At 43.5% G+C, this 16289-nt stretch overlaps 1 protein-coding gene across 2 annotated transcripts in view; it reads left to right on the top strand.

The window, feature by feature from the left end:
* The window catches only part of BTRC (beta-transducin repeat containing E3 ubiquitin protein ligase), a 2926431-nt gene that overhangs the window by 1704980 nt on the left and 1205162 nt on the right, over positions 1 to 16289 (top strand). For both annotated transcript variants that reach the window (XM_069611642.1, XM_069611641.1), the window contains one exon: positions 3495 to 3681. In XM_069611642.1, the coding sequence (XP_069467743.1) occupies positions 3495 to 3681 (187 nt within the window). The remainder of the gene's footprint in view (positions 1 to 3494; positions 3682 to 16289) is intronic.

Here is a 16289-nt window from a genome sequence, read left to right as displayed (position 1 = left end):
AGCTGGTGAATTATTCCCTTGTCCCACTCCTACCCAGTCCCTGGGCTCTCCCGACCCCATCACAGACCCTGGGCTCTCCCCACCCGGTTCCCAACACAGTCCGAGGGCCAGTGGGAGCTGGTGAATTTTTTAAATGGAGCGACATAAATATTTCCCACAAAAATGCCATAGCGACTGAGCGCAACGAGGGAGCCCGAGCAAATTAAGGGGAGTCTGGGGGTTTTTCCCCTCGTGTATTTGTTTAAATGATCGGTTAAAATGTGCATTTTAGAGCATGCTTTACAAAAAAATGGGTAAAAAGCCAAACAGTTTGCAATTGCCACTGTGGGGCCAAGGGGGAAAGCATGGTATTTTTGACTGGACATCAATGATAGTAAAACAAAAATACCATCCATGTCCCCTTGGCTCCATAGCACCTCAGAAGGAAAGCTGATTTTGGCAGTTGGGTAGGAAGATTGTGCAACAAAGGCATTTTTAAAATGTCTTTGTTGTACAAGCCTCCTTCCTCCCTCTACCCCCCATTCGCCGAAATCACCTCAATGGACCAAAACAAACACAAACACACATTCACACAGCAATCACTCTATCATTCATACGAGCACCCATCACCATACACTCACTCATAACACAAGCCTCCACGCATCCATACACATATTTAAATAAAAATTAAATTAACTTAAACATACCTTCTGCAGGGGCCTGCGCATGGTTGCTGAAATGCCCCGCTGCAAGTTGCTCTGTCCATATGTGCAAGGAGGCGCAGGAGCTCACCCTTGCACATACAGTCATGCATTGCCCGAGCCAGCATTTCCAATGGGCTATGCAAGTCTGGGGAAGCAAAACGCACCCAGCCTTGCATGGCTCAGTGAGCATGTGCGGCTGGGGAACTAAACTGTCAGTGTTTCCCTTTGACAGTTCAGCCAGCCCAGGAGCACTCCCTCAGCTGGAAAAAGCAACTGAGGAGTGCTCAGTGTTTCACTTGGATGGCTCCTCTGCTCCTTCATAATGGGAGAGGGGGCCACTGGGTGGACGCCGCCTCGCCCATTATGGACGAGCCACCAGGCTCGGACTGGCCTATAGGGAAATAGGGCAATACCCGTACCAAAAATGCAAAATGCTAGTGTTGGCCAGTCAAAATGGGGCACTTTTTTGGCCAGTGTGTGACCGTTTGAGTTACTTCACTATGCAGCTAGTAGTTTTGACCATTGTTGCTGAATAAATATTCTTTAAATATCACAATTTGCTTACATTTTAACAAAAACTATTCCACCAGCCTGTGACTAAAGGAATGAATATCCATTTGCAACTGCAAGCCACTTTTTCATTGGTGACTGAGACAGTTTTATGGTCCAATCCGACCATGTGAGCCGCCCGTGCCCATTTCCTCCAATCCAAAACAACAAAGATAGATTTATTTATTTATAAACTTTATTTATTGATATTGTGTCACGTCATAGCTACATCACATATTCAACAAGAACAAGTATAAAATAAAGATTTCTTTCTTTTTTAACATTTCATGCTGGGCTCTCGCGGCCCGCAGTTTGAAGACCTCTGATCTAGATTCTATACATCTGGGTTCTAGTAGTGGATCGTCAAATACTATTATTAGCTTAGCATGATTTCTATTCACAGTTCTTAATACCTTCATTTGAATTTCACTATCTGATAGAAATACAAAGTCTATTGTAGAGTGTGAGGACGAATGGAACCAGGTCAGTTGGCTGGAGCAGTTTGCCCATATATACCTATTTGATCTTTGTAGGTTCAACTTACCCATTCATTCAGCCCATTTATGACCTATTCATTTGGGTTTGTTCAAATTTGAGTTCTGTTGACATTGGAGGACTCTTCTTTTATCACTAGAGCAATTTCCAATAGAGGGGCATTGACAATGTCACCTGCTGCAATTACTACTGGTAACCTGTGGCTAACCCATTCCAATAGAATTTCTCTAACTCAGCTCTAATCCATACCTCACACTCAGACTTTGGATTGCAGTAGACATCATACTATATAATAAAAGGCCAGATGTATGTTTGTCCGAAGCCGTTCTGCCCACTTTGCCTGTTATCACCGCTAGAGGGACTTGTTGCCTTTGTACACAACAATTAGACTTCAAGTTCATCTTCCAGGTGAACAAAATGTGTATTTCAACAATGATAACATACATTTAGCTGCAGAAAAGGCCCAAGTCAGGGATACCACTTTAACAGTATACTTCCAGGTTCCATACACTAAGAAAATATATAAATTGTAAAAAAACATACAAACAAATTCATTTGATTAAGCACTATTTCCCTAACAAAATAAATTACTTTTTTTAATGTACTAAAGTATTATGTAATTATTCATTGTAATATTTCTTATGTATTATTATATCAATAATATTCTTCATGTACGTTTTAAACTTTATTTGACTTCAATATGCTTTATTTTATGATCTCATGTCTACTTCAAATCATCCTGCATTTTAATTGTATTGACATCCCGCAACATTATATATTTGAGTCCAAAACTTGTAAGTGGAATTCAAGACAATGAAGAGTATATACAACAAGTGGCCGTATGTACTATGTTGAACTTTCAACGGATTCTGTGAGATTTTGTTTGAGGTTACTACTCCTCCATGCAAAAGCAGCAAGATTCTTTAAAACAAATAGATACACCGGCTTTTCCACTAGTATATTAATAATATAGTCTCTTCATTTTCCCATTGATCATACGTTAATAGTCCTAGAAGTGTTAAAATGGAACTTGTTTTCCTCACATATGAGTAGCTCCAAGAGATCTTTTGCAAGCTATTAATAGGCCACCAAAGGGTCTACCCTGTTTTCTTTTTTTTTGCATTCCGTGTCAGTATGACATAACTGCGAAATCATCATCGTAACCAGGAGATCGTTAAAACTCACCCAGAAAGTGCAGTAGTCTAGAAAGCCTTGACCACTAAATGTATTTTGTAGTCGGTTCAGAAAAGTGAAAGGGTGTTCGGTGAATAGTTGATTGTTACTTTTGGATATTGTTGACCGTGGATGTGGGGTAGGTTTAATAGGTAGATTGCCATCATATGAGGGTATGTTCTGGTCATGATCCCATATCATATTGTTAATTTCTTCTATTATTGCATTTCCAAAATCGTTTGGTCATTAGCAGTGGTGGTCACATTTTTCAACAGATAATTCTATGATGCACACTGTTTTACATTAATCACATGTTTTTTCTGGTCTGTAGTTGGTGTTTCTGTTTTCAGTTGTTTTAGGTGTAGCTCTCACCTCCAGGTGTTTGAAAATAGCTACTTTCCAGACTTGTCCCTCTAAATCAATGAAAAAACCTTTCTTCTACAGTAGTGATTTCTCGTATGCAATCGCTTGGATGTGCTAGTTTTGGAGCTAATGAAACCCACAAAAAGGCTGATCCATTTGTGCATACATTTATCTTAAAATAGGATACCTTTCCTCACCTGCCTATTATTTGTTGTTTTTGTTTGCTATCAGCTCGTGGTTTGGACCACATCGCAGAGAACATTCTCTCCTACCTAGATGCCAAATCATTGTATTCTGCTGAACTGGTCTGCAAGGAGTGGTATCGAGTGACATCTGAGGGCATGTTATGGAAGAAACTAATCGAAGGCATGGTGAGAACGGATTCTCTTTGGAAAGGGCTGGCTGAAAGGAGAGGATGGTAAGGAAAAGACACCCTTTTCTTCATTAGCAATACAATAGCATCCCACCCATGATGTTGTACTGATATGCTATTCTAATAAGAAATATAGTTTCCTCAAATGGAAATTAGCTTTGCATCCAATTCAGTATTTCTGGGAATTACAATTTTTATTTTGAGAATTATTTGTTAACATTGAAGTCCTAATTTATTAGAAGTGTTTTACTCCTTCGGGTACATCCTTTTTTTTACAATGTATTTTTTCAGAAACCATTGAATAGATGTTTAATGAGTTGGAGAGTGGTGACATATGCACTGCTATTATTTTTTAACTACTTTTAAACAAGCAAGCACATATGGGAGCAGTTTTCTTCCTCATGATTGCCATATAATTAAATCTAAAAAATCTGATTGTTTTAATTTTGTTAGCACTCTAGTTTGTATATGTCTGTGTTGTTGCATTATATTAAACTTTTTTTAATTTCTTTTTTTTGTTGAGGATAAAGCACAAGAGTAAATGAGTGAATGCTGTGATGAATCTCTGGAGTCATTCACTTCTCCCAGAGGAGCAGCCCCTTCCCATGAGGCCAGGGAAGTGAGACTCCTGCCTTTATAGGCCCCCTGGGGGTGAACACCGGAAGGATCACATAGGGAGAGACTGCCCCTCCGGGGACAAGGATGACTCTGGGTAGAACACGACATACCAACCCTCCACCAACACCCTACACACCTGCCTATGCCATGAAACTCACCTCTATATCCCACACTTCTATGAATGTTTAAGTCAAAAGCTTAACATCAACTGAGACGAGGAAGAGCAGGGACTACCTAAGAGACCTATTCTACAAGTACTCTGACAAAGAAGCATCTAGATGACTCAAAAGAGACTTATGTGAAAAGTACTGAAACGAGGCAGAGGTGCAGAACCATAAAGAATGCTACTGGAAACCTAGGTGAGCATTTCAGTCGTTCAACAAAGCCAATTGAAGATAAATAAAAAGCGACGAAGGACTAAACAGATTGTCAAGCCGTCCCAGGATGAACCGAGAGCAGGGAAGCTGTTTGGCTCAGGAGATTCAAGTGGATGCAGACCAGGACACTACCGAGAGCAAAGCAGCGCGTCTATTGAGTCCGACACCGGATGACCCTAGCGGAAACTGGCGAGGCCTCAGACAAGAGGCGGACTGTGCGGTCTGTAACGGTGTGAGTACTACGTGACGCCAAAGGCTGTGGAGCCGCTGCAGTGAAGGAGAAACTAGCCGAAGCAGCAAGAGATCCAAACAAGGTGAACTCAGACCCTGAGTCAGACCGGAGCACACCAGGAAGATTCGGAGTGAACGGGCTATTTGCCAACCAAATAGAGGCACTAGAGGAATATGTCCTCAACAAAGGGGCAAATAAACCCCTTACTCAAAAAGAGACACTAGGAGCTACCGAGGGAACTGTTTCTCACAAAAGGGTAAACCATGAGAACCCCTAACCCACCGAAATAGAGTCAAGAGGAAGACACGAGTCATCTTCCCCGTGGCAATACTTGGCAGGAGAGTAAACCAGGTCTGCCAATTCGGACAAGCAGAGAAGTACGGGTCTGGGAGCCGCACCCAAAACAAGAGAGACATCCAAGTCCTTTTCTTTGTGGTAGTACTTGACAAGATAGTAAACCACGTTGGTTGAATTAAAAAAGAGGGCATGTCTGGGTCTGGGACCCTGTGAGGGGTCAGATATGCAAGGCTTACAGGTAGGTTGAGTTTTCTCACAAGTAGCCATTTTATTAAATAGCAGTGGTGAGACAAATGACTATCTTTACCTGACCTAACAAGAATTTCCCTAATTATCAAACTAATACTAAAGGAAAAATGACCTAATGTCCAAAGCTATCTGTTCCTCACACTCCTACATGCAACAAAACCATACAAGAATTATTTGGCAGTTCAAACTTCATAAAATAACATTTATACATAAGAATTATAAACATGAATCCTTGTGACCATGGCTGATTTCCCTTCCCCTGGATCAGGATGTTTCCAAAACATAGTTCAGTTTCAGAAAAGTTTTTTTTCTCTGGCCAAGTTCCACTCCAAAGAGGATATACAGTTCTTTTCATCCAATATGTCCTTCACTTGGCAAATAAGGTGTCTCCCTCTTAAGACAATTGTTAAAGTTTACACAACCTTCTGCATATAAAACCAAAAAGAGTCTCTCTTCATACATCAAGTTGAAAGGTTTTCTTCTTCACAAGCAACACCTTATATTCAGAATGGTTAACTCAGAAAGTTATACTTTAGTCAGGATGGGTATACACCAGTTTATCAAAACACAGTAGTGGAATTGCCACTTCTTTTCCACCACAACCTTTCACCACATTCACAATACATCAAATCATCTTCTTCCTGGTCCACTCTCCTGCCAGGATTAATTACTACATGTCCCTTTCCCGTTGTACTCGCCTTCCAGGATAAAACTGTAATTTGTACTTTGTGGTGAGGGTTGTTCCAAACTTTCCACACTTAGATCCTCACGGGGGAAAGTTGAAACACCAACTACTTCCTGGGTAAGTCTTTTGACTTGCAACACAATTGGTTCACAACTTTTTCCACAAACATAATGCACAAAAGGACAATAATTCTCACATTGATCTGTTTGCTGCTGGCAATGCAGGTTACAGTTCTCTCCCCCTTGAAACTTTCGACAAGTAGGGCTTTTCTCTTGCAATCTCTGATTTCATTTTACACAACCTATTGGCTGCTGGCCATGTAGTTTACAACTTTCTTCCAAGGGGTAACTTGTTCTGGGACTGCTACACTTAAGGCCACTCTCAGCTTTCTTTGGCCTGGCAATACAGGTCATAATGTCCACTTCTTGAATTTAGGAAAATTGCTGCCCATTGATTTTATTGGTGCCCCTCTTTGGCTTTGGTAATACGGGTTACAATATTCCCATTTTCAATATTTCCCTTCTTGTAAATTGTATTCACTTCGCTGGAATACTGCCCCCTTTTGGCTTGGGCCTCGCGGGTTGCAATGTTATCCTATTGTATATCTCCCTCCTGGGAGATTACATTCACTTTGTTTCAATTCGAAGGTTTTGTATTCAAAAGGTATTTGACTTCTTCCTTTTGGGCGATTGCATTCACTTTGCTTTAATTTAAAGGTTTGGTATTCAAAAAGTATACTTCTACTCAGCGGTCTACTTCGGAGCTTACCGGGGTCACCTATGTTAGGCCAACTCACCGGCATGTCCTGGCGTCTCCTTCTGACTTGCTGCTCCTGCTTCTTCGCTCGTAGGCACTTCCCTGACCTTTGACAGCCTCAGTCAACCTTCTGCTGCTTGCGCAGACTGTACGTGGGGCTTACACGGCTCTACATGCGCTCCGGTAAAAACCTCACTCCGCAGTGAGATGCAGGACACAGAGAGCTTCTCTCACCTGTGGAGCAGCTGGCCTAGCTGCCACTTCCCACGTTCTCTGCATCTTTCAGGTACCCCGACCTCTGCCACATTCCCTGCATGGCGTCCCGCTATCAGTAAAGCGGCAGAACCAACCTCTGCTTCCTCTTGCTGCTGCTTTCTTGCAAATACCTGAAAGGACTTTAAAGGTTTAAAGGTCCCAGTCAGGTGTAGGTCATCGTAATCACTAGAGCACTCACTACATTTCGGCAACTCTGCACTCCTCTTCCCCATCTCAGTACTAAAGTCCATAATGTTCTTAGTTCCCTTTACTTCCTTTAATCCTAGAATCATAACTACTAAGAGTAGTTGCATTAACTCCCTCTCCTTTATATACACTGTTTTCACGTTTACAAGAAGGAATCTCATACTTGGCATCTTGGGTAAACCCGGGAGGGTAGGCCCTACTTTGACAGCATGCAATTGAATATTCAGGCGCTCAGACCCGGCTTACCTCAATGTTATTGCATTTGCAATCAGGGACTTGATACGGAGATCGTTAGGACGGCGACCTTTATCCAGATCTAGCCTCTTTGGTGCGGTAGCACATTCGAGCTATGGCTCAATGCGGAGGTCCACTATCTTCACTTAGTCGGCTATCAGCTCTGGCTGACTCCACCAAAACCCTCTCTGGTCTACACAATCAGTAGACTTGCAAAGTAGCGCCTATTTAGCGTTCTGAGTTTAGAAGTGCCACTCTCATGGTCGGCTTCTATTGTCTGTACCGCTAACAAGTCACCATCTCTATGTCCTAGGGTCCTAAATTGTTCGAGGTCCTGAAGAAGGCGTTCTTTAGTTCTTTACACCGCCAAAATCCCCTGCAAATTGTTTCCCTTTGATGTTCAAGTTGTTGAAACTCCTTTGTGAATTGTCCATCCAGGCGTAGACCCGTTGTATATTTCACTAATCCATTTCCTCCAGTTTCAAGACCATATTGCTTAGGTCTTGCATCTATTATGTGCTTGTTTTTTTTGCTTGTTTTTTATGTGTACATGACCCTTTATATTTCACTAATTCAAGTCCGTTGATTTAAGACCGAATTATTTAGGTCTTGTATTCACAATGTATTTGTGTTTGTTTACTATGTGTATATAGAATAAATCATTAATTGATTCTCTTTAAATGTGCTCCTATGTGGTACATTCTCATTTACTGTATATTATCTTCTATTGCAACAGATCTAGGATATAATTCAAGCCAATTCTCAGCAACTAAATAATTGGATTTAGTCCTCCTTCTATGTGAAATTTTATTTTGGTTAATGACTAAATATTTTCATAATAATTCCTGATGGGTTAACTCTTTACGTGTATGCTTTAATCTTCATTTTCCATTAGAGTCAGAGCGTTCCCTCTGGTTTTACATTAAAATTAAATATTCAGGCACCAGGGAAACCTCATCCTTAAGAGGATGAATGCTGCATCTCCCGTGACAGTCACCCATTCCCTTTGTAGTCTTCTCCTCCCATGTGATCCTCCCTCCCAATACCACCCCTGGGTTTAGGATCAGATGGAGTCTGCCTTTGCCTGGCTACATGGGAGGAGACTTTAGGCTGAGATTCTGTGATGACTCCGCAGGATTCATCACACCCCCCCCCAGACATTTTGCATTGATTGTTGCAGAAGACCCTAAAGGAAGGGTCAAAAAGACCAGGTGAACAGAGTAATTCGACCTGGTGGTGTTGAATTGTGAAACCAAGTGAAAAGAGACCAGGGGAAGGAAGTTTTCCCCTTGGTGGTGTTCTACTGTGAAACCAAGTAGAAAGAGACCAGGAGACGGAAATCCTTCCCATTTGGTTGAACTGAGGAAATTCAGATATCCTTGCTCACTGTTCTTAGAGAGGCACAGCTCCACCTGTCTGACAAGGCCCAACAGGCCGAAACACGTGTCTTGGGTTACTGTTGGTACTCTTATTCAGAAGAGAATTGCCAGGAATTTCAATGCTGGGCTTCCCTTGGGCAGGAAAAAGACTGATATGTAGTGGAAATTTCTCTTCTGTGAAAAGATGGTGAGCTAAAGACTCTGGCTTAGACTCTAACCTGGGATATAGGCCGGTAATATAGAAACCCCCAGAACCCCCCTTTTTGTGCATATTAAGTAGCTTTGGGTTTTCGCCCTAAGTTACAACGATAATCTAGACATGGAACCCTTGCTCACTGTTCTTAGAGAGGCACAGTTCCACCTCACTGACGAGGCCCAACCAGGCCGAAACACGTGCCTGGGGTTGCTGTTGGTACTCTTGTTCAGAAGAGAATTGCAATGGAACTTCGGTGCTGGCCTGCCCTTGGGCAGGACAAAGACTGATATGTAGTGGAAATGTATCTACTGTGAAAGGATGGTGAGCTAAAGAGACTGGTTGAGACTCTAACCAGGGATATAGGCCGGTAGTAGAGAAACTCCCAGAACCCCCCTTCTTTGTGTCTGCCTTTGCCTGCCCACATGGGAGGAGACTTTAGGCTGAGATTCTGTGATGACTCCGCAGGATTCATCACACCCCCCACCCCCCAGACATTTTGCATTGATTGTTGCAGAAGACCCTGAAGAAAGGGTCATAGAGACCAGGGAATGGAGTCATTTGACCTGGTGGTGTTTAATTGTGAGATCGAGTGGAAAGTGACCAGGGGAAGGGAGTCATTCCTCTTGGTAGTGGTGAACTGTGAAACCAAGTAGAAAGAGACCAGGGGACGGGAATCCTTCCCATTCGGTTGAACTGAGGAAATTCAGATACCAAGAGAAGGGAGTCATTCTTCTGGTAACCAAGGCCATGGGAAGGGAGTCATTCCCCCTGGAGTGAAGAAACAGAACTTTCTGATATAGTGTTTTGGAGGATTGATAGTTCTTTCATTGTGGAATCTTGTAACCAGGGGAAGGGAGTCAATCGCCCGGGTTAAGAACTGTCAACCTGAACTGTGGTATCTGGCACAGAAGAAGGGAGTCATTCTCCTGGACCAAGAACATTGACACAACCTTCTAGTTTAGTTATAAGTGTAAAGGAAAGAAGTAGAGTTTTGTCACATGATGATGGACTCTTTACTTTAAAAGAACATTCTGACAAACCCATTAGCACTTTAATTGAGGCACGGAACCCCCTCATAAAAATCAGGAAAGCTAGGTTTTCTCTTTATTTTCTTGGCTAATAAGTCTTTAGCAATAAATATGGCACCTGTGTGCCAATCTCCTCCTCCTGCACCCTTACAATAAATTGCCTTATTTGTATTGATGTGACTAAGCCATTGACCTAGCCCTGTCCCAAGGACTGAGGGGTAGACTAGGGACCCGGGAAGCCTGCCTACCGAGGGCTTCAGGCCAGTGCCATTAGCTTACTAGTAAGCTAATTAGTAAGCTAATGGCACTGACCTGAAGCCCTCGGTAGGCAGGCTTCCCGGGTCCCTAGTCTACCCCTCAGCCCTTGGGACAGGGCTAGGTCAATGGCTTAGTCACATCAATACAAATAAGGCAATTTATTGGGGTCAGGGTAGCAATTCCCAGTATCGTCCTCCCAAGTTCTATTCCTCTCTAGGATAGCAGAAGCAAGATACCTGCCCTAGTATAGCAGAATGAGGATTCTTCTGCTCTCCCTCACCAGCATAGTTCACCAAATGTTCATGAGGCCTGTGAGAACCACCTCAGATCCCCATGGGAAGACTGTAAACCAGAGTTGGAATAATGACTGTAACAGAGACTCATTTACTGAGATTTATCGACCCATGGTTACACTCTGATAACACAATCCTCATAATCTGGAGCACAGCACCTTTTCTTTTGAGTCCACTCAATAATTCCAATGCGTACACTGAGAAGGAAACCACACACAGAAGCATCTTGGGCAGCGGGAGCTGCCAACACCCCACTGAGCATGAATGTGGAGCTGTGCTCAGGACACAGCACTTCTTCCTGATGTCACGATGGCTAACGAGCCATTTAAAGTCCTGTATATGCAGAGCAGAGGTAGAGGTGAACATATTTACCAATGAAAGGACATTTTCCAATCACAATGAGTGGGAAAAAGCCGGTCCTAGACTTTGTTGGAATAACGTAGCCACCTGGATTCACATAAAAAGGTGGTAGGAAGTGGCTCAAGAGGGTCATTGTTGCAAATAGTTGGGGTTTCACAGCGGCAGGAGATGGTGGAGTGAATGACCATAAACGGCCGACTGGCCAGAGAGCACAGAGCGCCTGAAAGAGCTAAGGGCCCAGAGCACACTGAAAGGACAAAGAGCACTGAAAAACCAAGAAGTGCTGATGGGTCTCAGAGAGCAAATAGGCCAGATAGTGGTCAAGGGTATGTTCTGGCTGAAGGAACAGAGGGAGCTGGTCATTAGAGGATTCCAGGGCCTTATAGAGCAGAAGAGACTCAAGTATGCTACTGGACCCAGAAAGCTAAAGGACACGAGAGAGCTGATGGGCCTGAAATACCAGAGAGGCCTGAGAAAGATTAACAGAAAGAGTCAGCATGCTGGAGCTATATCCCTGGTGCACTGAACTGGGCACAATATGCCTGGAAGTGAGCTCTGCACTACATCCCTGATTGTAACCTGGCACTATAAACCTAATAAAGAGGTGGGTAGAATAAACCTGATAGCGAGCTGGAGACTATATTCTTAATAGTGGACTGGGCATTACATCTAGTGGCGAGATAATAAGCGTGATGGTTGCTAGATAGATGAGCTGTGCTTGGGTTTCAAGAAGCCTGCTGAGCACTATTTGGCTGGCACTGTGCTTGGGTGTCAAAGGGTGCTGTGCTCTATACCCCTGGAACATGGTGAGTTCAAGTGTCTTTGAGGCACTCAATCCCTGACACTGTGGTAGAACCAAGAATAGGAGGAATCACAGTAGATAGGAAAATGTTGATGCCCTATAGTTTGTACTTTCCACACACCTTAAATAATGAGAGAAGAGCATCCTTTTTAATTGTACAGAAATCCAGAGGACTTATTAGCATTTATTCCGTTCGAGAATAAAGACTGTTTGAATAAGACAACTGTGTCACATGTTTTGTTGGATCACCATAGGAGCCATACCTATGCTTTGTGCAAGAAAATTCACAAATGTATGATGTTATTCTGACACTGTAAAATGTATATGTATTTATATATAACACCAAGAAAGTTATGGTGGGTTTAAAAAGGTTTGAAAAAATAACCTTTCACTTGAAATGTGAAAATAGAAAAGTCAATTTGAGTCAAGTCGCACATTCCACACCGCCACCTAGTGGCCATTGCTGGAAGTTCACCTCCAGTTCTGAGCCACAACAGCAAGGCATTGTGGGTATGCAAATTAGCTCAAATGCAAACCTGCACTGATGATCCCTAATACAGGTGAAAAAAAGTATGATGTTGTCCTGGAAGCCTTGCAAATGTCTGTCTTGAGTTTAGCTATATATAAAGTAGCATTTTAGACAAAGACAATTTCCTGGAGAAAAAGGTTTGCATTTGAGCTAATTTGCAATGTGACTTGGCTCAAATGCACTTTCCTATTTAAATATATATGTACATGTCTCCATAGACGGGGCTTTGTGGCTACAGCATGGTCCGAGAAAGTCCAGGCTGCTAGTTCTAGATATAGGCCTCTCTTAATGCAGCAATGTATTCAAACTAATGGGCACTGTGACGGATCTTGGTGGAATAGGACCCCTTCAACCAGGAGAAGGAGGCTCACCGGGGCAAAAGCCCAAGCCAGCCCTGTTCCAGATTCGGGAAGTGGTCCCCAGTCCTGAACCCCTCCCATCCATGTCCCGCAAATGTCTACACTGGTCACTGCTCTTTATCTTCCAATGCATCCTAGACACATTTTGTGTCCACGGTTCTCTCTTTCAGGACACTAACTCCCAAAATCCATCTGGGAGCAACAAAGAAAACCCAGACCGAAGTCAGGAGAGCAGATTCAAGCACACCCAGGGAATGAACTGAGAAACTACCTGCTAAACAATAATGAGGCTCCCAGTGCCCGGCTGGACAATCCCAGACAGACCCTAGGCCAATAGAAAACCCGCAAAAAAGGAACTAGTAGTGAGGAGCGATTTCAGGGGGACAGGAGAGGCACATACATCCTCCCCAAACTGAAATAGCGCCAACAACTGAGGAAAACCACAAGGAGAACGAGCAGCCTGTGCCCCTGGCTGCTACCATATCAGTGACTGTTTTGGAAACCATACTGGAAAAGAAGGAGGGGCTTGGAGGGTTTTTAAAAGCCTCTCACCTGTGTAACACATCACCTGGAGAAAAGACAGGTTAGCGATGTAGCTGGGTGGGGGAGACAGAACGGGCCGATCCACAGCATAAAAGGATACACATGGAAAAGCAAAGTGTGCGTTGTTCAGGTGAGATCAGAGAACAGGAACATGGACTGAGAGATCAGGTATAGGACAGGCAGAGTAGTGGATTACTAGATAGCTGGTGACAGAATTTTATCAGAGTGCAGGTGATGTATTTGTGACAGAGAGTGGTACCAGTAGTGTGTGGATAGTGTAGTGTAGGAAAAAGAGGGGGGAAGGGGCTGTATGGAAGGTGAGCGAGAAAGAAAGATACAGATAGTGAGAGATCAAATCTGGGGAGTGAGGGTAGTAGGTAGAGTGGGAGGAAGTGAGTGCGCAGAGATAGTAAGGATAAAAGAGAGGGGTGTAGAGTGGGGGACAGGTAGAAGGGTTCAGGAGAGAATTTGGAGGTGAGAATGGTGAATGTAGTGGGAGAGTGAGTAGGGTAATAAATCCCTGGAAGGGTGAGCAGGTCACCATATCCCTGAATACAGGATGAGATGAGGGGTGTGGAGAGAGCAATAGTAATGCAGAGAGAGAGGTAGTAGTGTGGAGGAGGAGCGCAATGCCATGATATAAGGCATTTATAACACACCTGTACGCAAGTGTTTCTAGGAGCCGCAAGACAATGGAGGAAAGACGAGACAAATGATCCTACTAGGCCTTGTGTCATTCGGATCGTGCAACTGCGACGAGAAGTGCAGGGGGAAGGGAGAGGGGGAAGTGCAAGGGAGAGGATTGAGGTAAGTGCGATCAGGGCTGCGTGGCTCTGAGTAAGTGCAGCCAGGGCAGTGCGGCTCTGGGTGCAAGGAGGCATGGGGGCAGTAGGGGCTACAGTTACAGCCTCAAAGTGGTAGACCAGGAGGCAGTGCAAAGAAGACTAGTTATGGAAGAGCCTGGTACCCAGTGAGACTGAGGGTAGCAAGCAACCAGTCGTCGCAGCAGACAGTTAAGTTAGCAAGAATGAGAGACAGAGAAGGCAGAGGAGAAAACAAGGGTCATATCATCAAAAGGTGGAGGCAGGCAGTAGATGGAGTGAGAGACATAGTGGGGTCACAGTTAAGAGACCCAGTAAGAGGGAAGGTGTGTGGAGTATGAAAGAGGAGCACAGTGCGAAAAGGATACTAGTAAGAGACATGGAAAGGGACATCTGTGTATAAGAGTTTGGAGAAAGAGTGGGGTTTGAGACTTTAGCGGCACATCCATATAACATCCTTTAGAACTAACCAGTGGATAGTGTAGGGCCGGTCTTGGAAGTCTATGTAGGAGCACAGGCAGATAAGGCTACATGCTTTTAGGTTAGCAACCCAGTCTCTGGCGGGGGTGCTTGAAATGCTGCCCTGCAAACTGGATGGAATAAAGGCTGTATCTGGTCAACCCGTGAACTGGTCAGGTGTACTTAAATGTCTGGCAAAGTGCACCTGTGGATTGTGGACTTGAACCTGCTGCTGGGTGATCAAGTGGTTGTGGTCCCTTGGACTCATGGCCCTCACCTCACATGCCATTGTCTGTGGTTGATGTAGTGTTCTTTGTGCCTGTGAAGTCACCAGCTGTTTACTCACGATACTTCAGATACGTGATCTCAGAATCTGAGGTTGTATGCATTGTTAGGGCCCTCTAGGGACCAGTAGTGTTAGGACGGTCTGGAAAGTCCCAAATTACACAGGGAGTCTGGAGCCAGATCAAACTGGACTCAATAACAGAAATAGACCAAGTGCAAAGGCAAAACCCAGCTTTATTATCATCCAAATAAAGCAGGGACAGCATACATGCATGAAAAGTATTGTCTCGCAATGTGCTTATCAAAAACAGGTAATATATTCAATATTCGTTATAACTGACATATTGTCTTCTTAGTTACCAAAACCTATGGGGTACGTGGATTGGATAATAGTGATGACTACATATACATTATATAGGGGTTACATTTCTTATTGGGTAACACTTGTCTAATGGCTCCGCCTGAGACAACCTCTAAATTGATTACAGCAAAAACACATCATCTAGGTAATAAGCTATTGATTGGCATAATACGTAATGGGCAGCCTAACATTAAGGATTCTGATTGGTTAACTTTTTATTACCCAACCTTTGGCAAATGACAGGTCATCACAACATGAGCCAGACAGGAAGGTATCTGTAGAAATATTTGAATACAAAATTACCTAAGTAGAAACGTTTCGGTCGAAATTTTTCGAAATATTTGTAGATTTTTATTAAGTAATATGTGGTGGTCGGGGTAAGGATTATAAGTGAAGGTTGGGGTAAGTGGGTGTGGGGGGGGCATGGGGTGGTGGTCTCCCCTGCATTATTTAAAAAAAGGCAAAAATACAAAATTGATTTTCGGTTTTCTAATTATGTATTTTATTTTTGGTTATTTCATGGACAACCAGACAGGAGTAGGGGGAGAGTCGTCAATGGAATGCTTTCCTTTCAATTAAAGAAGATATCATCTCTCATTTCTAGGCCATGAGCTAGGGTGGTTGCTTTGTATTTGGCCTTGTGTGGCATTTCGTGTCTGAGGATAAGTCTAAGGTGTAAGGCAGGTGTCTCATCTGTATTCATTGCTAATAAATAGACAGGGTTGTCTTAGTGAGTAACGTTTCTCACCTGTGCAATATTGAATTAGGGGAGGTGCAGAAGCTATGGCTGATGTATTCTTAATAATTAATAATAATTCTGCATTTATATAGCGCTATGAACCCTCAGGTATCTGAGCACTGCTTATTATTCCCCACGGTGTGTGGTGCTCATTTATCGACCTCAGAAGGATGAAAGGCTGAGTTTGGCCCTGCCGGGATTCGAACCTGTGTTAGCAAGTTCTAGCAGGGATGTCAAAGCGAGCGCTCTACTCGCTGTGCCACTTGACAGCTAACAGTACAGTGAGCATGTGCTTAGTAGAGGCCCGATGCTGCATCCAGAATTTGGTCCC

Source organism: Ambystoma mexicanum, chromosome 8 (genome assembly GCF_040938575.1).
Source record: "Ambystoma mexicanum isolate Mex_15411 chromosome 8, UKY_AmexF1_1, whole genome shotgun sequence".
Classification (NCBI taxonomy): domain Eukaryota; kingdom Metazoa; phylum Chordata; class Amphibia; order Caudata; family Ambystomatidae; genus Ambystoma; species Ambystoma mexicanum.
The sequence above is the reverse complement of the archived record's forward strand: the minus strand, read 5'-3'. Positions and strand labels throughout refer to the sequence as shown.